The sequence below is a fragment of the Solanum dulcamara genome, chromosome 9, assembly GCF_947179165.1.
Source record: "Solanum dulcamara chromosome 9, daSolDulc1.2, whole genome shotgun sequence".
NCBI classification, from domain to species: Eukaryota; Viridiplantae; Streptophyta; class Magnoliopsida; order Solanales; family Solanaceae; genus Solanum; species Solanum dulcamara.
Window position 1 is genome coordinate 52,444,561 of NC_077245.1, and position 26,370 is coordinate 52,470,930.

The 26,370-nt window shown below is 36.5% G+C and overlaps 1 protein-coding gene across 8 annotated transcripts; it reads left to right on the forward strand.

Moving 5' to 3' along the window:
• Positions 1-1,072: 1,072 nt before the first annotated feature.
• On the forward strand, positions 1,073-22,327 carry LOC129902650 (kinesin-like protein KIN-7D, mitochondrial). 8 transcript variants are annotated; one of them, XR_008770136.1, is made up of 26 exons: positions 1,073-1,716; positions 1,855-1,952; positions 2,144-2,233; positions 2,532-2,584; positions 3,611-3,676; positions 3,852-3,905; positions 4,218-4,277; positions 4,830-4,908; positions 5,000-5,067; positions 6,552-6,608; positions 6,690-6,794; positions 7,350-7,454; positions 7,641-7,748; positions 7,824-7,955; positions 8,130-8,312; positions 12,706-12,849; positions 13,447-13,587; positions 14,822-14,941; positions 15,023-15,073; positions 15,204-15,251; positions 15,388-15,534; positions 16,477-17,223; positions 17,350-17,404; positions 19,254-19,376; positions 19,629-19,728; positions 21,369-21,498. XR_008770136.1 is itself a non-coding variant. In XM_055977994.1 (25 exons), exons 1-24 carry the CDS (start codon positions 1,400-1,402, stop codon positions 21,661-21,663), a joined length of 3,186 nt encoding a protein of 1,061 aa, XP_055833969.1. In that variant the 5' UTR covers positions 1,075-1,399; the 3' UTR covers positions 21,664-21,703; positions 21,800-22,327. The 8 variants fall into 8 exon arrangements, 4 of the variants coding, with proteins under 4 accessions (XP_055833973.1, XP_055833969.1, XP_055833970.1 ...); XR_008770135.1 differs by lacking the exon at positions 17,350-17,404; XM_055977994.1 differs by lacking the exons at positions 17,350-17,404; positions 19,254-19,376; positions 19,629-19,728 and adding exons at positions 21,581-21,703; positions 21,800-22,327 and having other exon boundaries at positions 1,075-1,716.
• Positions 22,328-26,370: the final 4,043 nt, after the last annotated feature.

Genomic DNA, 26,370 nt, shown 5'->3' on the forward strand with positions numbered 1-26,370 from the left:
CGTAACAGCAGTCTTCATTATACAACCTCAAATATCATGAATACCTTATTTCAAATTCAGAAAATTAAAAAAGAAGAATAACTAACTAATATAATCTTGACGTTGTTGTTATGTTCAATATTTATGTTAGTTTAATCTTCTTATTAGTGTATAATTCAAGATTAGACTTTCATCAATTAGATGTATTTATTTTGCAGTTTTCTTAATTTACTGATTTAATTTTTATATGCATACACATGAAGTAAGAGTGAGATGGTTTTGACATGTGAATTAGAGATGCACAAATGTTTCAATGAGGAGTTACAAGAGGTTGGATATAGTGGGTGGGAGGAGAGGTATAGATAGACCAAAAAAGTATTGAGGAGATGTGATTAGACATGACATGACGCATTTTCAGATTACAGAGATTATGACCTTTGATAGGAGGTTGTGGAGGTCGCGTATTAGTATAGAATGTTAGTAGTTATGGAGTGTTGTCTTGCTTTTCGAGGGGTTTAGCCTCATTTTTGTAGTGTATTGCCTTTTGATTTCATCATCATCAGTTGTTTATTGTGTTTTAGTTATGACACTATTGTGTGGTTGTTACAATTTTCTTATTAATTGCTTTGTTTTTTTGCCATAGTTTTTCGTTTTTTCATACCTATTTTGATATGTTATAGTTAAGCTAATGGTCCTTCAAAATAACTCTTTTACCCTTCACGAAATAGAAATATGACGTGCGTCACTTTACCATTTTTAAACCACTTGTAGAATTTGAGTATATTATATATTTTTTCTTCGTCGACTAAGTTTAAAAGAAAAATCTTTAATGAATTCATCACTCACTAATAATACATGTACGTTATTTTATTAAGAAAGGTGCCCGCAAAACCATCGTAACATTTTACTATTATAAAAGAAAATATACTACTAAAATGTTGTTAACTAATTGTAATAAGTTGCTTTTGCTGAAGTAGAATATATCTTTTTCAATTTTCTCCCAAAATATCAACTTCAACCTAAAAAAATATATACTCCCATCTTAAAAAGCCAGTGTAGCTAATAAATAGTTCTCCTAGTACTCTACTATAATAGTATAATAATTCAAACCCCCTACGGGTGTCCTTCCATTCTCACATGTTAAAGTCTCTGTTCTCTGCAGTAGTTCTTTGTTGTAAAGGAGAAGAGATGAAGTTTTAAGATAAATTATCCATCCACAGTGGCATTTTACTCAAAGGCCTGAAAAAGGAAAAGAAATCGAACATGTTCTTCCCTTTTCCTATTCACAGCATGTGACATCTGACACATTCTTCATCTTCAACTGAAACTTGGATCGGTTACACGCACGCATGTATTGTTGCTTGACGTTATCTTTGATACCAACTCAAGGATTTGGTTAATATTATTTTCTTTGCGGTCAATGGCTGCTTCTTCCTCTAGAGGACGAAGTAGCTCGCCCTTTCAATATCGTATGCAATCCAGTCCCTTTTCGTCTTCATCATCTTCAAATTCCTTCATGAATGGTCGCCTTATGCCTCGATCAGTCTCTTCTTCAACCACACCCTTTATTGGCTCCGGCTCTGGCTCCAGATCCATGACACCCAGCCGGAATTCACGATTTCATGGGAACCGTTCGCCGGTTAATTATCCCTTGGCTGAGGAGTTGATTAATGAGCCGGTGGATGTGTCCAGATCGGCAGAGAGTATTTCCGTCACTGTTAGGTTTCGGCCAATGAGGTAAATACTAGATCTAGCTGATTTGATTTGGATCTATGTACTGCTTTATTGGAGGAATTTGAGCTGTTTTAAGGTTTGAATTGAGTTTCCTGACAATGCGGTATGGATTTGGTGTTATCGTGTGGTGTGTGGTGGCAGTGAAAGAGAATATCAGAAAGGTGATGAAATTGCGTGGTACGCCGACAGTGATAAAATTGTGCGCAATGAGTATAATCCTGCAACAGCTTATGCCTTTGGTACAATTCTAACCATTTTTGAGTCTTTTCATGATTTTGATTCTAGTGGCTGTGAAAAATTTAGTGAATTATTTTGGGAATAGTGTGGAGTTTAAATATTTTCCCCTATCATTTCTTAGAAACTGACATTGCCTTTTATGATGGTTATTCCAAGTTTAATTTTAAAATATTTTTCATATTTTGATATCTAGATAAAGTATTTGGACCTGATACAAGTACCCAGGATGTTTATGAAGTAGCTGCGCGACCCGTTGTCAAGGCTGCAATGGAAGGCATTAACGGTATGATAATTGATAGTTGACTTGTAATATCTGCGAGCATGTCAGCTTTTGAGCTAGACGGAACATGTCTATGAGTCAATTTCATTTTACATAATTTAGTTCAAAGGCCATGTTTGAAGAAAACTAAACTCTGCAAAGGGATTAGCAATAGTCGAGCTATCTACCCAATGTACTGATAGTACTAGGCAACTCACAGCTTCAAGGGACTATGTTCTTGGGCTGATGTTTTTTCATTTGAGTGTAGCGAGTTGCATTTTCCAGTTCAGTTTCATCAACTCATGATCTGCTGATTATGCAGGCACAGTTTTTGCTTACGGTGTTACAAGTAGTGGCAAGACACACACTATGCATGTAAGTTCTTTTGGGATATCTCCTTTTTCCTTGAATTCCGCAGAAGTTTTGCTGACTTCTGCTGCATCCCATACAAAACAGTTTAGGATTATTTAATTGCTAACTACTGACAAAGTTTAAGAATATTTCTTTATAATTTCATTGGGCTAGTGGTCAATGAAAGTGGGTTGAGAATAATAAGGTCGTAGGTTCAAATTTTAGTGGAAGCAATGATTTTTTCCCCAAGCCTTGATGGATAGAGCTACTCAATACTTGTGCTGGTTGGAGGTAGCAGGTGCCCTATAGAATTAGTTGAGGCGCGCGTGAGGTAGGCCTAATACCACACTTAAAAAAAGTTAGTTTAAGAATGTTGTCTTACTTTTATATCTGTAGCATTGTTTAAATTGGATGGTCAAACTAAATATTTACTTCATTTTCAATTTTTGATCGTTCATTTGCCAAGAACCCCCCCCCCCCCAATTAGATTAAGGATTATCCTTATAAAAGCGCCTAAATGCCGGACCAAAACCATGTGGTTTCAGGTTCAAATCCTAGCAGAGGCAAAATACTAGGTGCTTTCTTCCCATCTACGCAAGCCTTGGTGGACAGAGTTACCTGATACTTGTGCTGGTGGAGGTAGTAGGTACCTTGTAGAATTAGTCGAAGCATGGCAAGCTGGCTCAGATTCCACAATTATATATATTTTCTTTTTTGATAACCTGGTGTCTGGGCCAACTGCGCACACCTCGACTAATTTTATGAGATACCAGCCACCTACCACCGGCTCTAGAATAAATGGAAAAAAATCACATATTGTTTTTGTTTTTGCTGGGCTTTGAACCTGAGTCTCATGGTTCTTAACCTACTTCATTGGCCACTAGGCCTCCCCATTGGGTGCATTTCTACAGTTTTATATATATTATAAAAATAAAAAAGAACTTCGTTTAAGAATACAATGTTATTGCTTCATTTTGATTCTTTATATCCCACCCCCCAATCGAAAGTTATCTATATCATCATATTAACTTAAGATATTGGTTCTTATAGGGAGATCATATTTCTCCAGGTATAATTCCGTTGGCGATAAAGGATGTTTTTAGCATCATTCAAGATGTAAGTCAGCTTAAAAATCCATGTTCATTTAAAAGTTTGATGCCACGTTTCTCTTCAAGCACGACTCTAAAGCGCATACCATTCTTCACTTATATTCAAGCTTGATAACAATTCTTGTTGAAAATGCTAAATTGCCTTTATGAAAGTGTGACTAATCTTAAAAATTGTCTTTCAGACTCCTGGATGCGAGTTCTTACTTCGTGTATCATATCTTGAAATTTATAATGAGGTTAGTATGGTGCACATTAGCCATCTACTCATGAATATGATGAATGTGGCACTGAACTAGAAAGATTGAAAATTAATTACACTGAAAGAGCATCCTTTGTTACAAATGCTGTATCCATCTTTATAGTGTTGGTGAAATTTATGATTCCCTTCTTCCTGTAACATAAAAGACAGCTGATATACACCATGAAATGATTTCTGAAGTAGATTTATCATCTCTCTTTATGCTCTTGTCCGCAGCATACTTGTTTGATTTCTCGTACCAAATATTAACTAGAGTTGGTGTGCATGCTCGTCGTGGTTATGATGCCAGGTTATCAATGACTTGCTGGATCCAACTGGCCAGAATCTGCGTGTCAGGGAAGATAATCAGGTATTGGTTGCTAATAATACTAGTTGTTGCTGTTCAGGGAAATTACCGGGTTATTGAGCATGAGTTTGTTATTTGTTTCTAAGACCTGTTCCAGAAGTTTTTTCGGTAGTTGATCTCTGTCCTTTAATATGTTTGTTTTTGAAGATGAGAATGATTCAGGAACAGAAAATAGTGCAGTACTCCTACAGATGATCGTTTCCGAGAAATCATAGAAAATTATCAAGAAACTTGTCTCCCAGCACGTCATATATATTTGAGATTTATATATGATATCAATTTGATATGACTACCCTCTTTATTTCTCAAAAGTAATAAATAAGAAGTAGAAGCTAGCATATTAAGTTTGAAGTGCTTAAAAGGTTGAGATCATTTATTTCCTCACATGTTATTTCAAAATCTACAAGTCCTATATCCGATTGCCTCAGACCAATTCCTGATGTTTCTGGCAAAGTTCTTCTATCTATATTAGAGATATTTATGTTTCTTTCCAAACTCCTGACTTTATATGTTGCTCTGTAGTGCTTGATTCTTGTACATGCAATGTATGTGCAGGGTACTTATGTTGAAGGTATAAAGGAAGAAGTTGTTTTATCACCTGGGCATGCACTTTCTTTCATTGCTGCAGGGGAAGGTAATAAGTGTAAGCTATTCAGGTCTATCTTTGTTGACAGCCATGGTTCTTGTTACCTACATTGATATTGATTACCATTTTCCTATTCCAGAGCATCGGCATGTTGGTTCAAACAATTTCAACTTGTTTAGTAGCCGTAGTCACACAATATTTACCTTGGTGAGTATAGTATGATGGTTCATTGTGATGTATTGCTTATTGCAACTAGAAACTTCTATCCCATGCACTTAATTTTTAAAGGAATGCAAGCTGATGTGCGTAATTATGGATAACTTTCAGTAAGATGGGAGAATTTGACCTAATGGTCTATTGGGTCACTCTTCCTAGTAAACTTGGGTTTCTTTCAATTTTTGTTGAAACGATAGACTGGATAAAAGCTGGATATCCAGAGCAAATGATACCTAAATTGCTAACCATACAACAACATACCCAGTGTAGTCCCACAGGAGGTGTTTGGGGAGGGTGGAGTCTTTGCAGACCTTACCCCTACCTCGTTTAGGTAGAGATGCTGTTTCCGAGCCTAAATTGCTAACCCCATATATATATAATTTCCCATTTAGCAGCCTTTGAATAATAAACCTATAAAACTTTTAGTGCTTCGATAGAATGCTCCGTTTTATTTTTGTTGTTGTTTTTTAGTGTCTATGATAACTTTTATTCCATTGGGATGGAAAATGCCCTCTCTGGTTTAGAAATGGAGACGGAACAGTGGAAGGTTGAGCTTTTGGTTATCAAAAACAATGGAAGTTTGAACTAGAAAATATCTTATTGTGACTTAATTGATTCTGCAGGGTGACTAATCTGTCAGCCAACATAATTTTGTTCCTCTGCATAATCACAAAATATGTTTGTTTTCCAAGTTTTATGATGATAAAAGAATCTGCCAGTTCTTAGAAAGTTGCATGAGAAACTATTGTTGAATGATTTTCTGAAGACCTTCAAAATCATCTCAAATATATATAATTTTCTTATTTGTCTTATTTATTCATTGTCTACCGCCTTATCTGACCTCTTTTTATGCTTTTTTTTTTGAGCCGAGGGTCTTTCGGAAACAGCCGTCTTACCTTGGTAGGAGTAAGGTCTGCGTACACTTTACCTTCCCTAGACCCCACGTTGTGGGATTTCATTGGGTTGTTGTTGTTGTTGTATTCATTGTCTACAGCACTATATGAACTTGAATATCTGTAAAGAACTAATGAGAATAACTTTCTTATAACATCAAATCCCAGGGAAGTGTTGGAAAGAAACTTCTGCTGAAATGGGATTATGGTATTCAACTGTGTGTTTGCAGGTTCATTTATTCAATTAGCAGTCATAGAACATTGGATGAAAAAACTGTTGGAGCTGTAACTATTTTGTTTTTGTTCCGTGAATACGACGTTGGAAAAACTGTCAATTATGTTTGGTCCATTCCTTGTGACGTTGATTTCTTGAAAGCATTGACGTGGTTCGTATCTTGATTGTTGATATTCAATCTTCAATCTGTAATTGCTACTGAATTTGGACAAATAGCTAAATACTTTGGTTTTTTCTTCCTTAATATTCTTTTTTGTACTCTTCTAGTGAGGACATTTTAATGGTTATATTTGCTACTGGGTTTTGGTAATCATGTCTCATTTTCCATTTTACTGCACGTTGTGCAGATGATTGAAAGTAGTGCTCATGGGGATGAATATGATGGAGTGATCTTCTCACAGCTTGTATGACTACTGACACTATTTGTGTTCTGTATTAAACAACAGTGCGTCATAGCATCTAAATGTTTTTGTTTTTCCCATTAGAACTTGATTGATTTAGCTGGATCTGAGAGTTCTAAAACTGAAACAACGGGATTGCGGAGAAAGGAAGGATCATATATCAACAAAAGTCTTCTGACTCTTGGAACTGTAAGTACTAAACCATCAGTGGTTAATGGTCTCTATGCAGTTTTGCCATAACTGTTGCATATTACCACTGTTGTGATATCTTAATTATGTGAAAAATAGAAGAAAAAAAAAGAGAAGACTGTTTACCCTCTAGTTTTTCTTCACAAAAAAATAAAAAGAAGAGAGAAGACTATTACCCTCTAGTTTTTCATCACAAAAAAGAAGAGAGAAGACTACCCATTGAATTGGTTGTAGACAATAAGAGGGCCCCACATGGAGGAGTTGAAGCTGTGAGAAATAAGGCAAATTTAGACTAAATGAAACGAGGAAATGACCTAAATATCTAGATTCCTAATTGTGACAGAACTAGAAAGAATATTCCATTCGACTAACTTAAACACATGAAATGGAGCTAATGTTCTAAGAATAACTAAATCAATTCTCTTGGCCTTCAACAAATTTATTTATGCTCATGATCTATCATTATTTCACATTGGGGCTAGCTGACAAGTAGAGTAAATTTTTATATGTTTATTCATTTTCATTCTGACACCTTGATTCTGCTATCATGCATAGGTCATTGGAAAATTGAGTGAAGGGAAGGCATCTCATGTTCCTTATCGGGATTCTAAACTTACTCGGCTGCTCCAGACTTCACTGAGTGGGCATGGACATGTGTCTGTGAGTATGATGAAGATATACAATACATTTCCATTCTATTGATCCATCTTTAGTGCTTTATTTGATATGCATCTTTTACTCCTAACCTCGTTTTCATCTGTTCTCACCTGATACTCCTGTTGCTTGATAAGACCTAAGGATATTACGGATAGGTCTAATTTACTGCTTCTTTCATGTCTTCTGTAGCTCATATGTACTGTTACTCCTGCATCAAGCAATATGGAGGAAACACACAATACACTGAAGTTTGCAAGCAGGGCTAAACGTGTGGAGATTTATGCATCACGCAACAAGGTTTGCTCTGTTTGCTATTTAAATATTGTGGAATTGGAGTTGTGAAGGGTGAAGCTTGATATCTCTCTCTTTCAGATTATTGATGAGAAATCCCTGATTAAGAAATATCAAAGGGAAATATCATGTCTCAAAGAAGAGCTTGATCAACTAAGAAGGGGGATGCTTGTCGGTGTTAATCCTGTAGAACTTATGACTTTGAAACAACAGGTAACTTTTCAAGTTATATTATGTAAAGTCTGTCTACCGCTAAAGGTCAGAAATGTGTGCTCAACTAACTACATGCTTAAAGACATCTGTGCTTTATAATAAGCATTTGGGGATTAGAATTTTGGCTGTAGTTGGGTTCTGGGGCTGTATAACTTGTTCATGGTCTTTTTGCAGTTAGAAGAAGGGCAAGTGAAAATGCAATCAAGATTGGAAGAGGAGGAGGAAGCCAAGGCAGCTTTAATGAGTCGGATACAGAGGCTAACTAAACTGATCCTTGTTTCTTCTAAGAATTCAATCCCTGGGTATTTGGGTGATGTTGCTGGACATCAGAGGAGCCATTCTCCTTCTGAAGATGATGTAAGCTGTCTTCCTTTCATCATGACTACTGTTTCTTTATGCTGTTCTTTGCCACTCAAGTACATTGGTAGATGGTCTCTGAATCCTATTGTCGATTAAATCTTGAAGATGCATCATACTTTCTGATTTTCACAAGACTTTTGGCCGGTGTTGCAGCTTGGTTAGTTACTACGTATAGTTTCACTTAGCATGCACTAAATTTCTTCTTTCATCTGTTTTACCAGTTTAAGGCTGTCCCTCTATTTCAGGAAAGTAAAAGTACTCTTTCTGTTTTCTTCTTTTCTTCTTTTCTCAAATTCAAAGTATTTAAGGAATATCTACATTACATATTATTCTTATCTTGCAGATTATATGATATAGCATACAACAACAACAACAACAACAACAACCCAGTGAAATCCCACAACATGGGGTCTGGGGATGGTAGAATGTACGCAGACCTTACTCCTACCAAGGTAGGACGGCTGTTTCCTGGAGACCCTCGGCTCAGTAAAAGCATAAATGCATAAAAAAATGTTAGATAAGAATAGAAAATTAAAAGCTTTATGAGAAAAACAACAAACAAATAACGAATAAATGACAAATAAATACAAATAAATAAAGACTAATAACAAATAACGATTAAATAAATAATGAAAGCGTCACAGGTAAAATTGAGTAATCAAAGCATAGAAAGTAATAAATAATAACAGAAATAACAGAAATAACAGAAATCAGAAGTCAAAGCGCAAGAGATCGTAATGCACTACTACACCTATGAATAGAGAAGAATAACGAGACTATGAACTAGCCTTCTATCCTAATGTGGGTCCTCCACACCCTCCTATCTAAGGTCATGTCCTCCGTAAGCTGTAACTGCGTCATGTCCTGTCTAATCACCTCTCCCCAATACTTCTTCGGCCTACCCCTACCTCTTCTGTAACCATCCATGGCCAGCCTCTCACACCTCCGCACTGGGGCATCTGTGTCTCTCCTCTTCACATGTCCATACCATCTCAGTCGTATTTCCCGCATCTTGTCTTCCACCGAGGCCACTCCTACCTTGTCCCGAATAGCCTCATTTCTAATCCTGTCGCTCCTGGTGTGCCCACACATCCATCTCAGCATTCTCATCTCAGCAACTTTCATCTTTTGAATGTGAGAAGTCTTAACTGGCCAACACTCCGCCCCATACAGCATAGCCGGTCTAACCACCACTTTGTAGAACTTGCCCTTAAGTTTTGGTGGCACATTCTTGTCACATAGCACTCCGGAAGCGAGCCTCCATTTCATCCACCCTACCCCAATACGATGTGTGACATCATCGTCAATCTCCCCGCTGCCTTGCATGATAGACCCAAGATACTTGCAACTACTTCTCTTTTGGATGACCTGAGCACCAAGCCTAACTTCAACATCAACCTCTTGAGGTGTCTCACTGAACTTGCACTCTAAGTACTCTGTCTTTGTCCTACTCAACTTAAACCCTTTAGACTCCAAGGTATGTCTCCAATCCTCCAGCTTAGCGTTAACTCCGTGGCGAGTCTCATCGATCAGGACTATGTCATCCGCGAAGAGCATACACCATGGCACCGCACCTTGAATTTGTCGCGTCAATCCATCTATCACCAAGGCAAATAAAAAAGGACTAAGAGCTGATCCTTGATGCAACCCCATCACCACTGGGAAGTGTTCTGAGTCCCCACCTACTGTCCTTACCCTGGTTTTGGCTCCCTCGTACATGTCCTTGATCACCCTAATGTATGCCATAGGTACACCTTTAGCCTTCAAACATGTCCATAGTATTTCTCTTGGGACTTTATCATAAGCCTTTTCTAGGTCGATGAATACCATATGCAAGTCCCTCTTCCTCTCCCTATGCTGCTCCACCAGTCTCCTCATAAGATGGATGGCTTCTGTAGTTGAGCGTCCCGGCATAAATCCAAACTGGTTCTCTGAAATAGACACGTCTCTCCTCACCCTCATCTCTACCACTCTTTCCCACAGTTTCATAGTATGACTTAGTAGCTTAATACCTCTATAGTTGTTGCAACTCTGGATATCCCCTTTATTTTTGTATAGAGGGATCATTATGCTCGACCTCCATTCTTCGGGCATCGTTGCCGTTTTAAAGATGACATTAAATAACCTAGTCAACCACTCCAAACCTACCGAACTCGTGCTCTTCCAAAATTCCCCAGGAATCTCGTCAGGTCCGGTTGCTCTTCCCCAGCGCATCCTACGAACGACACTCTTAACCTCCTCGACCTTAATACTCCTACAATACCCAAAATCGCAACGCCTCTCTGTATGTTCTAAATCTCCCAACACAAAGTCTCTGTCCCCTTCCTCATTCAAGAGTTTATGGAAATAGGACTGCCATCTCTGTTTAATGAGGGTCTCGTCTACCAATACTTTTCCATGCTCGTCCTTAATGCATTTCACTAGGTCCACATCGCGTGCCCTTCTCTCCCGCGCCCTGGCTAGCCTGAACAATTTTCTATCCCCACCTTTCTCTTCTAGTTCAGCATAAAGGCGTTCAAAAGCTGTTGTTTTTGCCGTCGAAACTGCCGACTTCGCCTCCTTTCTCGCTATTTTATAAAGTTCCCTATTCGTCCACTTCTCCACCTCATCTGTGCTTTCTATCAACTTTGCGTACGCCATCTTCTTTGCTTCCACCTTTTCTTGCACTTCTCCATTCCACCACCAGTCTCCTCGATGCCGACTACGACTACCAGTCGAGACTCCCAACACTTCCCTTGCCACAGTCCTAATACAACTAGCCGTCCTATCCCACATACTGGTCGCATCCCCATTACTATCCCAGGCCCCCATAGCCTTCAACTTCTCTCCCATCTCCAGGGCATTTGCAGTGGTCAAACTCCTCCATCTGATCCTAGATCGATCATCCCCGACCCTCTTATTCCTCATCATCTTGATCCCTAAATCCATCACCAAAAGCTTATGTCGGGTTGTAAGGTTGTCTATCGGAATGACCTTACAGTCTTTGCACAGACCTCTATCGACCTTCCTCAGGAGTAAAAAGTCTATCTGAGTCTTAGCCACCGAACTATGGAATGTTACCAAGTGGTCTTCCTTCTTTGGGAAACTCGAATTGGCTATGACCAACCCAAAAGCTCTTGCGAATTCCAAAAGTGAAAGGCCTCCTACATTTCTGACCCCGTAGCCAAAGCCTCCATGCACATCATCATACCCTCCTGAAATAGACCCGATGTGCCCATTGAAATCCCCTCCCACGAAAAGCTTCTCAGTAGGTGGTATACCTCCCACTAACTCATCCAAATCCTCCCAAAAACGCCTCTTATCCTCCTCCCTTAAGCCCGCTTGTGGCGCATAAGCACTAATAATGTTGAATGTGCTCCCTTCAACGACCATCTTAATCGACATCATTCTATCGTTGACTCTCCTAACCTCCACTACCTGATCCCTTAGATCATTGTCTACTAAAATGCCTACCCCATTCCTATATTTTGATCTACCTGAAAACCAAAGCTTATACCCGTCTACCTCCCTAGCTTTAGAACCTACCCATTTGGTCTCTTGGACACAAGCTATATTAATCTTTCTCTTCTTTAGAATTTTAACTAGCTCTATGGATTTGCCCGTTAACGTTCCAATATTCCAAGAACCAACTCTCAGTCTAGACGCTCCTTTAACCCACTTACTCCTCCTTACCCTCGTCCCCGACCCCGTCCCTGAATGAGAACATGACCTTAATCTACCATCACTATCTAAAGCCACGAAAATATGTAGGAATTAATAAATTATTCAAAAATCTAAAGTTAGCTAAATGCAACGATAAGTGTATGAACAAAAATATAGATAAACCGGAGGTACCAACTCCAGTTGAAAAGAACCTGATTCACGCCGGAAACACTGTTCACACCGGAAACACTGTTCACGCCGGAAACACTGTTCACACCGGAAACACTGTTCACGCCGGAAATACTGTTCACGCCGGAAAATGGAAAACCGCGAGACGACGCCGGAAATCAATAGATCTAGGCCAAATCTAAACAGATCTGGAGAAATTCGTTGAAAAACAAGCAAAAGGAAAGAAAAGAAAAAGAAAGAAGAAGAAGAAGAAGAAGTTGTGCCAAATACTATGCAGCCTGTGAGAGAGAACTAAAGCAAAGAAAAGCTGAGAGGCATCTAGGATAAAATATCTTTTTCTGTTGATATAATACATGAAGTCACCCTGAACTAGTATTTAATTTTTCAAAAATACACTTACCTAAACAACAATATACCCAGTATAATCCCATAAGTGAAAGCGAGGTCCGGGGAGGGTAGAATGAAACTCGAGACTCTTTAGAATTGTGAATTTCTAGTTATCACACCACTTGGTGCGCTTGATTGATCTTCTATCCTTATTCCTCTACTCTTTCATCAGAAGATGGATAGTTCTTTGCTTATAGATGGTGAGAATCAGAAAGACCCTTCAGCAGATACTTCTGATCTCAAACACAGAAGATCTTCTAGCAAGTGGAATGATGATATATCTCAGGTTGGGAATGCAATCACTGAATTGCCTCAGGTGGGTGAACATATTATTGTTTTTTCCTGTGGTTTAAAGCTGCCCATGCCCCATAGTAGGTCTTTACCTCTCTAAATTTCACATTCTTAAAACCTTTAAGTGGAGAAGACTACCACAGTGATTCTTAATATTGCTAACGTTAATGCTCTGGAGGACTTGAAAGATTTGTCATTAACATATGATGTTAGTTTTGTTATTTAGGCTTCATGTTGTGAAGGTTATTGTGAATGCTTTCTGAGGTCTTGTATTACTGCAGAATTTGATGTGTCTACATTTATATTCCTTGTGAATTGAGAAGTTACAATGCCGAAGTATTAAGCAAGCTCACCATTTTGTATTAGGAGTGAGAAGTTATTTGGATCCAATAGCTATACTGCATTTATTTCAAGTCCAGTATTGCACATGTAGATATACAGAGTTTCCTGTACCTCTGATGTTTGAATTGGGGTTAGATAGTAAAGCTTCTAGTCAATTATGTAGTGTGTTTAGATAGTAAAGCTTCTAGGAAAAGGTGCAACATTATTTCCCTTTACTCGTTTATCAGGTTTTTAATTTTTTTTTCCTTTTTCATTTAATTGTCCTTTCATTTGATTATAGGAAGGAATTTCAATGTCAGATCAGATGGACCTCCTAGTTGAGCAAGTCAAGATGCTTGCTGGAGAGATTGCCTTCAGCACCAGTACATTGAAGCGCTTGGTTGAGCAGTCTGTTAATGACCCCGAGAGTTCTCAAACACAAGTACAAACTCATTTTTCTTTCTGGACTCAAATGTTTTATAACAATGTGCTGGTCAAGTTGTAATGAGACTGATATTTCTGCGAGTGCTTTTCCTGCTCGGACTGAATGATTTGTTGAGTCACTTATAGAATGTGATATCACTAGGTTCTGCATTCAGCATCTCTTGTAGGGTCTTCAATTTTCTGTTGTTTAGAAAAACTTCAATGAATTTGTCAATTGATGCTTTTCAGAAAGTCATGTGTATATATTCTTGTTTCAGCTGTGCAACAGAGTCGATTCTAGAAGTGTCAGTTCTTAGGCTTCGAATTTCGTCAGCTAGTTAATCAACTAAGTTGGATGAGATTAAGAGTGGCACAAGAAACACACACAGCACTGTAGTTACTTGGAAAAATTGACCTAAAGATTCCAGCAATTTAATGTCTCCATAATTCTCATGCTAAGTAGTCATCAATCTACCTTTCATTCATTTGATGATTAAATAACCCAGTGGGGATACACGGAGCACATATTGATACTACACGGAGCACATATTGATACACGGATGATGAAATACATCCAGTGCTAGTAATGAGTAGTCATCAATCTAATCAACATGTGTTTCGTGAGCGTCCCTACCGGACTTGGTACTATCATCATCAAATTAAAGGAATGAAAAGTGGAGTGATGACTACTTATAATTAGCATGAAACATACATGAGAATTATGGAGATGTTATTTTGTTGGAATCTTTAGGTTGATTTTTCCAAGTAACTACAGTGCGTGTTTTGTTTGTTTCTCGTGCCAGTCTTAATATATATAGTGGATTAACTAGCTGTCAAAAATTCAAAGCCTAGGAATTGGAATCTTTGGTCTTCAAAGTTCCTAGGATCCTAGTGTCAAGTTCAAATCCCTACAGAGACAAAAATACTAGGTGATTTCTTTCTATCTGTCCTATCCTTGGTTGGCTGAGTTAACATACATGTTGCTGGTGCGAGGTGATAGGTATCCCGTGAAATTAGTCGATGTGCCCAAGCTGGCCCAGACACCACGGTTGTAAAAAGAAAAGGTTCCTAGTATCTTGAATGTTTGATGACCTACCACAAGATGTAGCAATTTGTTCATTGTGATTGTTTTGCTTCTTCCTTATGCAATTGCAGCTGGCTGAAGCACATGGAGACAAAATTTTCATTCGATCCTTTCAGTAGCTGTATTCTTTTGAATCTGGACTTATTGTAGTGCTGAATTCTTATGACAGATTCAAAATTTAGAGTGTGAAATTCAAGAAAAGAGAAAGCAAATGAGGATGTTGGAACAACATATTGTTGAAAGTGGTAAAGCATCTGTTGCAAATGCATCCTTTGTTGAAATGCAGCAGGTGATACCTTTTCTACTGTCATTGGCATATCTCCACCTCTTACATGGTCTGTACTTTGTCTCATATTACTATCTTTGACAGACTTTGATGAAATTGATGGCACAATGTAGTGAGCAGAGTTTTGAGCTTGAGGTTGGTTACCCTATAAAAGCTCAGTCAAGTACACTTCAACGGAAAAAAAATCTAAAATGTCTCATTCTTGTTACAAGCTTGTAACCATCTTTTGGATTAAGTTGTTTACAAATTGATCTTCTGATGCCAGATCAAATCTGCAGATAATCGGATTCTCCAGGAACAGTTGCAGAACAAGGTCAAACAAGGCAGTCTTGTCGCAAATGGAATACCCTAGTTGCTAAATATTATTGATCTTTCCCTATTCATTTTATAATAAGTAGTTTATTTTCTTTCCTAGGCATAATTTGGCTGTTATATTATATTGTTTTCAGTGCTTAGAGAACAAGGAACTGCAAGAAAAGATTTGTCATCTTGAACAGCAGATAGCTGCAGTCAAGGCAGAACAAGCGTATCCCTCGTCAGAAAGATGTGTATCTGATGAATATGTTGATGAGCTTAGAAGGAAAATTCAGTCCCAGGTGATTTTAAAAGCTTTCTGTCCACTGACATATTTGGTCTGCATCTGTTCTCTAGTTCTTGAGGGTAGATAGTAACTTCTGCTGCTAGTTATTGATCTGATGAACAGAGGATCACTTATCGTCTGTAATTTTTTTCCTGTTATGGCTTTCCTTGGGGTGGGGGTTTCTCAGGAGCAAGTATAGACTGATTACCTCTGAGATTTAAATAAGTGGTGCAGAATGCATCATGCCTTGCATTTCAATATAACATAAGGGAAATTCAAGGACTAAATGAAGGTTTAAGAAATCTTCCTTCATACAAGTTTGACTAAAACTGAAGAATGAAGAAACCTGTGCTATCCAAGTTGATGGATTTTAGTATTGAAAAGTACCGGTAGTAATATGTTTCAGAATAATAAGTAGTTTAAAATTTCTCCAACTAAGGAATTGAAATGATTTGATTAATGGATTTGATGAGTGTGCCTATTATCTCCCTTCTCTTTATCCTAAGTTAATGTCTCAAGCTTTACCTTTGTCTCTCTTTGACATTGTTAGCTGTTCTGAGACTCAAGTTTTTGCTTCAAAATAATCCAATTCATGTTGCCTAAACACATAATCTTTGTTGTGATTGACTTTCTGTAATCTTTGTTTTCTTGATGAAATAGGCATTTTAAGGTTTATTTTTGAGAATGAATTGGTATTTTAAGTTCTTATGTTTGTATTAAATGAAAATAAAAGTTGCCATGAATCTGTGTATTAGACTTTTGATCTTCTAAAAGATACCAGTTCCTCCCCCAAAAAAACCTTCTGATCTTCAATTGCTTGGATTATCCCCAGTTATCAGACTAAATCTCAAGACCCTTTGTTTAATGACCTCCATGATTGTACAGGAACATTAATGTGGTTGGACATGCAATATTTGAATTCATATCATGGTTCTGATATGTTTTGCAATTTGAGCAGGATATTGAGAATGACAAGCTAAAGCTGGAACATATTCAGATTGTGGAGGAGAACAGTGGGCTGCATGTGCAGAACCAGAAATTGTCAGAGGAAGCTTCATACGCAAAAGAATTAGCATCTGCTGCTGCTGTTGAACTGAAAAATTTAGCTGCTGAAGTCACAAAGCTCTCATTACTGAATGCAAAATTGGAGAAAGAATTGTTGGCTGCTCGAGAGATGTCGAATTCTAGGAATTCCATTGCACAAGCTGGTAACGCTAGTAGCAGAAAGCATGGTGAAAACATAAGACCAGGGCGTAAAGGCCGGGTTTCTGGCCGAGTAAGTGAAGTTTCAGGAGTGATTCATGATGATTTCGACACGTGGGACCTAGATCCTGAAGATCTAAAGATGGAGTTGCAAGCAAGAAAACAACGTGAAGCAGTTCTCGAGGCTGCCTTGGCTGACAAGGAGATTGTGGAAGATGAGTACAGGAAAAAAGAAGAGGAGGGAAAGAAAAGGGAGGCTTCTTTGGAAAATGATTTGGCAAATATGTGGGTGCTTGTTGCTCAACTAAAGAAAGAGAATAGTGCTAGGCAAGACTTGAAGCTGGCAGCTGACTGGCAAATAGGTGGAGAAGACAATATGTTGAATCCAGAAATTAATGTTGGTGACAACAAGGACCTCATCCCTGATGTTTGCCAAGACGGGGGTCATACAAATGCAGCTGCAGAGATTCTGAAGGAAGAACCTCTGGTTGCCCGCTTGAAGGTAATTCAGCCTGTCCTTTTCTGATCTTGTCTGCACCTTTCTCTGACATGTAGTGTTTGACATATCCGTCTCATTCATCTGAATCTTCTGATGATGTTTATCTTTTAGCCACATGCCATTTGACAGGGTGTTCAGAAACCAACATATCTACATAAACACTTGTAAAATGCTACCTAAAATCGTAAGTTGGAGAGCAATTCTAGCTATAAGCTACATTCTTTACTTTCTGGTATGCAACTTTCTTCTATAAACCGGGGCTGTAGTTTATTATACTTGTTTATTCTAATGGTAGTTGTGGAAGAAGATCAAAGTGGTAATTTGAAAGTATTTTGAGGAAAATATTGCCTGGAGAGTTCACAAAAGCTGAATATTATTATTTTTATATCATGGCCTATATGTCCATCTTTGCTTTAAAAAAAAGCTGAATAATCGAATAAATTTAATTCTTAACAGATAAAGATATATAGAGTGCTACTTTCTATAAATATGTCAAATGGATTTTCCAATATGAAAGTATGTTTTATGTAAATTCGGATGAAGAGTCGGGGATAGATATGTAAATGGGGCAGGTCAAGCTTTTCCCCTCTAAAATTTAACCCGTCTGCCTTGCCCCGTTTACAATATTCTTTCCAAAATTTTCGCTGCCCTGCAAAGCCCTTCCCTTCCCTATTAACTGTTAGTCCTATTCTTTTCGATGCTTTAATCTTAATACTATTTGATTTTTAAAACAATAAGGATTGGGTATTAACTAATACTGTTGACTGTCTTATTATTAAACATAGAGGAGGATTGTGTTTTAATCTTTTATCAATTTTTCCATTATTATCTTTTATTATTGAATCAGTGGAAATTAATCTAGAATACAATATCTTCCAAATTAAATATGTTATCTGTCAATGTTTAGATTATTCAACTTCGGGTCCCTATTTTGGTTGAATATTATTCCCCCCGTCTCAAATTATTTGTCGTGTTTATCTTTTACATGCTCTTTAAGAAAACATTAATTAGGAGTTTTTTTGTGTGACTATTTTTACCCTCATTTATCTCTTAAAATATAATCTCTCTTCATTAATAATATTTAATCTATTGGGGTGTTCGTGATCTTCAAGAACAATTACTACTAATGATAAAAGAGAAAATAATAAATAATTTTGTCTTGAACATCTAAAATGACAAATAATTTAATCAACTATTTTTATAAATCACGACAAATAATTTGAAATAGAGGGACTACAGTAGAACCTCGATAAAGTAATATTCGATAAAGTAATAATCTTGCTAAATGAATATTTTTCTCCGGTCCCGATTTGCGCCGATTTGCGCCAGTTATATTAAAGTAATATTCTCGCTAAATGCATTAGATAATAATTAAAAATAAAGTATTAAAGACCCAGAAAAAATATAAAGTAATAATTACTAGAATACATCAAGAATTTATATATATTTAATCAGTCAATAATACTAGACCAATAACTATTTCATTTTAAAATGTGATTGTATAGTTGATTGTTTTTTCTTTCGATCAAAATCAAAATTAATCTCATCCTTAACTTTTTGAAGAGCGAACACAATTTTTGAAATATTTTGTTCGTGTTGTACCAACTAGTTTGACAATGTAGTCATTGCTTGAAATGCCTCCTTTGACTATACGTGTGTGATAATGCTACTATCATCTTGTTTAGGATCATTCTCATCGTCATTATTCATTACAGATTGAATAATCTTTTCTTCTGTAGGTGATTCCATAACTGTATCATTCTCGTTAGGGTAGTTAAAAAAATGTTCAACATCCATCACATTTCTGTAGGCTAAATTAAAGATGACATCATTTAATTCTTGGATACCTTCATCTAATTCACCAACTTCTTCGATACCTTTATCTAATTCACCAACTTTTGGTTCGGGAACATTGTTTTCTTCCAACCGGATCTTGCAATGCCGAAAACAATTTGCAATTGTTATTTCTTTCACATCAAAATTTCAAGCCAAGTTAGCAAAATTAAAAGCAATCAAAATATTAATTTTTTCAGTATTTGGTGCTTCAACCTCAAGGCGTTGTAGGATGCTGAAATAAAGACGATGACGATAATGAGCTTTGAATGCTCGAATAATCCTAGCATCACATGGTTGAATCGTAGACGTTGTGTTAGGAGGTAAGAAAAACAACTCTACATTTCTTAGGCCTTCAACTATCTTTGAATGAGCTGGATAATTGTCTACTATTAACAAAACCTTCCTGCCATTCATTCTCTTATCAAACCAACCAACATATTCTTGGAAAAGCAAGCCAGTCATCCAAGCTTTCTTGTTGGATCTATACATGCAATTAAGATTGTTCATGTTCACATTTTTAAAGCATCTAAGATTTGCAAACTTACCAATAATCCACTATGGTACTTTGTCAGATCCATCACCATTGCAACAGAGAGCAAAAGCAATTCTCTCTTTGTCTTTTTTGCGACCTTCAAGCTGCTTGGTAGCAAGTGAATGATCAGCTTCCAATCGGTAAAATAGTCCAGTTTCATCCATATTATAAATATCTTTCAATTCAAATTGATCTAGTTTTAACCGTATGCTAGGCAATTTGTTTTCAATGTTCTCCATGATAACTCACCAAAATGTCTGTAAGACTAGATTCCGTATCTTGACTTGAAACGTTCTAACCAACCAGAAGAGAAGCTGAATTCTGGATTAGTTTCACCATACATTTTCAGGAAAAGATCTTTTGCTTTTCCTTGGATAATTTCCCCTGACATGTTCACTTTCTCTTGCATTTGAAAAAACCACTCGTATAAAACTCTCTAAATCAGGGGATTTTGCCGGTTTATGCCTCTTGGCATCGCTATTTTTCATCTCATTTGACAATTACTCTGTTGACCTTTGAGAGTGCGATATTGTTGATTGACTAATAGTCAAATCAAACTTTTGTTTCACCGTGCTTGCAAATCTTTTTGGCTAATAGTTGGATTCTCTTTCTTATGCTCACATATTGCATTTCTTATTTTATTAGTTAAAGATGATTTTTGTAGGTCTTTCAAATGATGAGAAGACATTATACTTGGATTATGATTTTTAAACATCTAGCTTTTTTCTTTTATAGTTAACATAAAATCTCTTCATATTCTATATACATGAATACAATTAGAAACATTAAACTTCACTAAACTCGTTTAGCTTTCTTAGATTTAAATAATAAATATGCAAAGACTACATTTTTTAGTTTCCTAGATTTAAACTTTTGAAATTCTAAATTCAATTTTTTTTTTCTTATGGCACATACTGCAAAATATTCTCTAAAATAATAAATATTTATTTATCGGTAAATAAATATTTTATGCATTTATCGATAAGCTAATAATCTCGATAAATGAATATTTTTTTTCGGTCTCAAGCATATGCATTTATAGAGGTTTTATTGTATTGGACAATAATCAGAACATTCCCATTATAGTATGGTGAAACTTCTGACATTACACTGATCAAACAACAACATTCTAATATTGAATTAAAACACATCACATGAAGAACAACCAACTAATATTCTAACATCCTTTTAACATTACGTGATATGATCGATATTAACAGTTTTCCTGATTGCATCTGCATTCCTTTTTTTAAATTAATATCTAATATATATGTCATTCTATACATGCACATTATATATTATGTATATATCACTAATATCTTTGTTTTCATACAATTATTTTATGGTTTTTCCAATTTATATATGTATTTTGAGTGGACCAAAGTGACCCTTCTGGTTACCTTGGTAAAAAGGAAAATAATTTGTTCATCTTCTTCCTGTCTGCACTTTTTCTTTGTATTTTAAGGGGCGGGTCAAATTGATAGATAGACTCCACTAAAATAAGTAGTATTGACAAAGTTCATCACCCCCTTAAAACCCATTGAATTCACCATCTATTTGGTGAACTTGTATGATTGGTAGTACTCAGTAAGCTACCAACAAAGGTTAGATAGTCAGATGAAAGAATGGGCCAAAGGCCCAAAACAACCTGCCCCCTGTATTGCCTTGCCCCACTCCATTTCGGTTTACTAGAAGGTGCTGCTCACTATTGTTATTTGTGTCAAAATGACTTCAAAAAAATATGGGGTTTTTTAGTGACGTTTTACATTGGCACCTCCAGGCTCGAATGCAAGAAATGAAGGAGAGAGAACACAGGTACTTGGGTAATGGTGATGCAAATTCACATATATGTAAAGTGTGTTTTGAGTCGCCTACTGCTGCAATGCTTCTTCCTTGCCGACATTTTTGTTGTAAGATGCTATTTTAATTCTTTGCTTCCATTATTTGTGCTCTCATGTTATAGGCTGTTCTGACGCAGTCTTAATATTGCAGTGTGTAAGTCTTGTTCCCTTGCCTTCATTGAGTGTCCAATCTGCCGGACAAAAATTGCAGATAGGATTTTTGCTTTTACTTGACTTTGCTCTTCATCTGCATGGAATGGTGGTGCACAAAAAGGTTTGAGTCCTCATGAATCACACACTTTACACTTACCTTTGTGCACACATACATTCTGAAAAATATTTCTTACTCTCTTTCTTCTCTTTACTGCAGGAGTTCATTTATTTTTGTCAACTTGCCATTTTCTATGATATTCTTTTATTAGTTCAACTGTATGTAAATTTCCGGCTACCCTATTCAAATTCTATATCATTTTTAAAATGTACTTAACCAAGGACTATTAAACAAGAAGACGCAAAGCAACAGAGGAAGTGAAGCAAATTAGTAAATCTGAAGTTTTCAAGGAGTTGCTATATGATCTCCTTGATCTTTAAATGTCTTGTATAGAACAGATGAGCAATACAAGATATATGTTAATGTTGTATTTTTTTTCAAATGTTTTTAAGTGTATATCAGTTGTCTGTATTAAAAGTGGCTGGATGATGTATAAGTTATAGTGGTTAAAATTGTAAATTATTGGCTGAGCTGTCATTTAGTTAGTTATGCAGTTAGATATTTGTTAGAGGCGGTTGGTAGTGACGCAAATATCCCGAACTTTTTAACAGTTCAAGTATTTTCTTTTTCTCTGTGTTCAAGGACAATTGTGGGTTTTAGTGGTACATAATGTAATGATTCTCATGATCCTTTTGGTGCTTCCCCCCCCCCCCCCTGTTTTGACCCTTTCCATAGTTTTACTATATCATTTATGGCTTGCGGGGATGGTGATATACTCAAAATTACACTTTAAGATGATGTAATATAGTCGTATGCAAATATAGTTACTCAAACAAGGTTACAGTTGAATCTCATAGAGAACTTGGAGAAATACTTGTCATGACTTAATCCATTGGATCGTACGGGTACTTATTCTAACACCTAGATAAGAGAATTTTTATCATCCAATTTAAAATGGGTTATGCGGAATCAATAAAAAACCCATAATTAACCTTTATAAACTACAAAGAAGGAATCTCAATATTAACCTTTGTTTCAACTTTGAAAATACAAGCAAATTCTTTGAAAATACCAAGAAAAGTCTTCCTAAGGAACTAGTCTGAACAGGTTACAAGACTACAAGAGTTGGAAAGTGAAATGAAAAGGAAAAGTTGCAGAAAAGTGATCTGGTGCAGGTTTCCACGAGCCAACCTACGATCCATAGGAAGGTAGTCGTAGAAAACCTTTGACACTTGAAATTTTTTGGAATCTTAGGGTTTGACCTACGAGAGCCATCGACGGATCGTAGGAGTTCCTACGATCCATTGATGGGGCCCATAGGAAGGTCTCTAAGAAGTTGCAATTCCAGTAGCTAAAGTTAAGTTTCATGAAAAGGTCTTACAGACTATAGGAAGTTTTATGGGTCGTAGGATGACCTGTAGAGTGAGAATCAAAGACTATGTTTTTTAAATTTTCAAATGTGTAGGACGAGAAGTCCCTACGACCCATGAGGGAGTCTACGATCCGTAGACCTTGGTCGAAGGATTAGGAGTGCAATTCCAGTAGCTTCAATAATTGTGAACAGTTTCTATGAACGACTTCTACGATCTGTGGAAGATCTTACGGACCGTAGGGTCACTTCAGCAAAATTTATCTAGGGTTATTTTGGACATTCTCTATTTTTTTAACTGCTAAATGACGTCGTTTTGGGTTGAATTGGACAACCTATAACAACCCAATCCCTTCAAACTACCCACATTCCCTCTAATTCTCTCAAAATTCTCTAAGGCTCTCAAGGAACTCTCTCAAGGTATTTTTCTCCAAGTCAAGATAGGGTTCAAGGATTCAAGTCTCCTTTTCAATTTCATAGCTAAGGATCATCAAGTTATGTGAGAATTCACCAATGGATTCCTTTCATCCATTGGGTCCCAAAAGATTTCAATTCTTCAAGTTCTATTTCACCCAATTCAATTAGGGTATATGTCGATTCTTCATGGGTCCTCTTCATTATGATTCAATTGATGTTTTTCTACTTCATCATACACGATTTGATCAAAATACATGATTTATAATTATTTTCATAAGGACCTATATATTATACTTTGAAATTTACTTATGAACTATGAACTATGATCATAAATTTTATGAATGATTTATGCATGCTTTTATGAAAATAATGAAGTATGTTTTAAGGATGCTTTTATGAGAGTATCAATGATTTGTGAAAGGTTTTCTCACAACATGAAAGAAATAATGATTTAGATGCTTAAAAAAGTAAGTGTCTATTTGAATTATGATATGAATCATGATTTGAAAGGAGCTACTCTTACATGATTTTGTGATGTGGATTGGTAAATGATTATTGCCTTTCCAAATGATATGTTTTGATAATTGACTTTTTCTATTCTATTGGAATTTGACTTAGCACCGAGAGGGCTTGAGGTGGAGGCTAGGTTTCATGACCCAAGGTGGACCCTAGAGGTGACACAACGATTAGAATTCCAAGGGACTTCAACCAAGCCTCATAGCATACATAGCATGACAAAACATAGTATAAATCAAGAGTAAACCTTTACAACAACATACCCGGTGGAATCCCACAAAGTGTGGTCTGGGGAGGGTAGAGTGTACGCAGACCTTACCACTACCTCAAAGAGATAGAAAGACTGTTTTCGAAAGACTCTTGGCTCAAGTGAATCAAACCCAGGAAAAAGGAAGAAAATAATGAAGAAAGCGTAAGAGAGAACTCGAACGTAGAATCTCGATAAAAAGAGAATTCGAACATAATAGTCAATTGGACTTAATAATACTTTTATAATCTGATAATGCCTCTACTAGACTTAGACAGGGACATAGGAAAAGACCTATCTCACTCTAAACATAAGAAGTAAAGTAGTCTAAACATATGAAAAAGACATCATGGGTTCGTCCTCGGATTATGAGGACTCATCAAATCTAGCAATACCAAGTAGAGACCAAAACTAGCCATGTTGAGGAACGGGAGCGTCGTGATCTATATTATGAAATAATATAGGCAAAAGTATGCATTAGTACATGAAATATATTACGTATGTGAGAAATATGCATAACATAAATAATCAGACATAATAAGTATGAACATGTGATGTATTACCAAATAACTTGAAAAGCATAAAGTAAAACATAAAATCATAAGATAACGGTTAACGCATCATTAAACATCACTTGAGATCTTGTAAGAAAACATAATTATTTTGTGGGATATGGACCATAATCGATAATAAAACCATGTGAGCCATAACATGGAGTCCGGTGTAACTCCTACACCGAAAAAGAAGAGGCTAGTTGTTACAATCCGAATTAGGGCCAAGCCGTGATACGACTATCGGGATTACGAGGGATCCCAACCAAGCCATCTTAGCATACATTGTATTCATAAGGTAAAAAACATAGCAAAGTGGAAGTAACAACTCAAGGGAATGGGTCTAAGGGATAGAAACTTAATTGATGTCCAAGCGGACTACATCACATAACGTCTAAACATGACTCTAAGTCTTACACTTGGTGGGGGATTAGGAAAATCTCCAAGCTCACCCGAACTAAAGATAAAAGTCAAGTAAACAACGTGAAAGAAAAGTCATGTCCTTGATGAACGAGGACTCACCAAAGTCTTGATATTTAAGAAACTCTAGCCACAAATAGGATGATCGTGAGTGTCTTCCATCCCTACATTATGAGATAATGTAATATGCGTTGGTACATAGAAGGTACTAAGTATGTGAGACATGCATGAACAAGTAAATAAACATGAGCAATATGACATAGGATGCATGACCAATATAATGAACATGAGCAAAGCTTAAAAGCATTTGAAAACATATGAAAACTTATGTTCAATGCATCATAGAACTTCATGGTAAATCTCATAGCTTAACATTCAACTTGTGTGGGCTAGGACCTTTAACTGACATCTTAAGACAATGAGAGCTATAACATGAAATTCAATGATACCCACATCGAGAAGGGGGAGGCTACCTTGCCAGGGTATACTCCATCATGGTACTCAAGTCAACTCAACTGTGCTATATGTGGAACCATTAGCTAGGCCATGAAGGCAATCCTACGTGGGCAACGTAGTTTTGGACTTTAGGTTGCTACTACGATTCCCTTGAATAACTAACTGCGTTATCGGACCAAACCCCACCTATAAGTCCTCGGTACTTAGTCAATATCCTAATGGAATTCATTAAAACATGATCATAAACATTATAGGGAAAGATAGTAACTACCTATCAGTCCATCTTTATAAAATATATTAGGAGTAGCTCATTAACTTTAGTGATTCATAAGAATCCATAACTTTAGTGAGAATTATCCTTATCAATATCTTTAAACATGATTGTGTGAGAATTGTATTTATCACACCATAAAAACTATCTTGGATCATAATTGATTGTCATTATAAATTTCCTTATTAAATCATAATCTCAACTTTATTCATGAAAACTTTACTTAAATATCATTAAACTCATAATCAATTCATGAAAATAATTGTTAACTTCATAATCATGGTTGAAAATAGCTTTATGCATGGGCATTCATAATTCAACTTACAATTCATATATAAATATTCTTAGAATAATCATTGATAATAATTCAAAACAAAATTGAAATAACCGAATGCAATTCATCAAAACTAGGGTTAATAAACTATTGAAAATTGAGGAAAACTTGGTGAAAAATTTGGGACTCCATGGGTGAAAGGAACTCAT

Excerpts from the sequence above, each read along its gene's own strand:
- LOC129902650 (XM_055977994.1), top strand. The coding sequence starts at position 1,400 with ATGGCTGCTTCTTCCTCTAGAGGACGAAGTAGCTCGCCCTTTCAATAT. Across the intron at positions 1,953-2,143 it reads TGCAACAGCTTATGCCTTTG|ATAAAGTATTTGGACCTGAT; the intron begins GTACAATTCTAA and ends TTTGATATCTAG. Across the intron at positions 3,906-4,217 it reads ATCTTGAAATTTATAATGAG|GTTATCAATGACTTGCTGGA; the intron begins GTTAGTATGGTG and ends TTATGATGCCAG.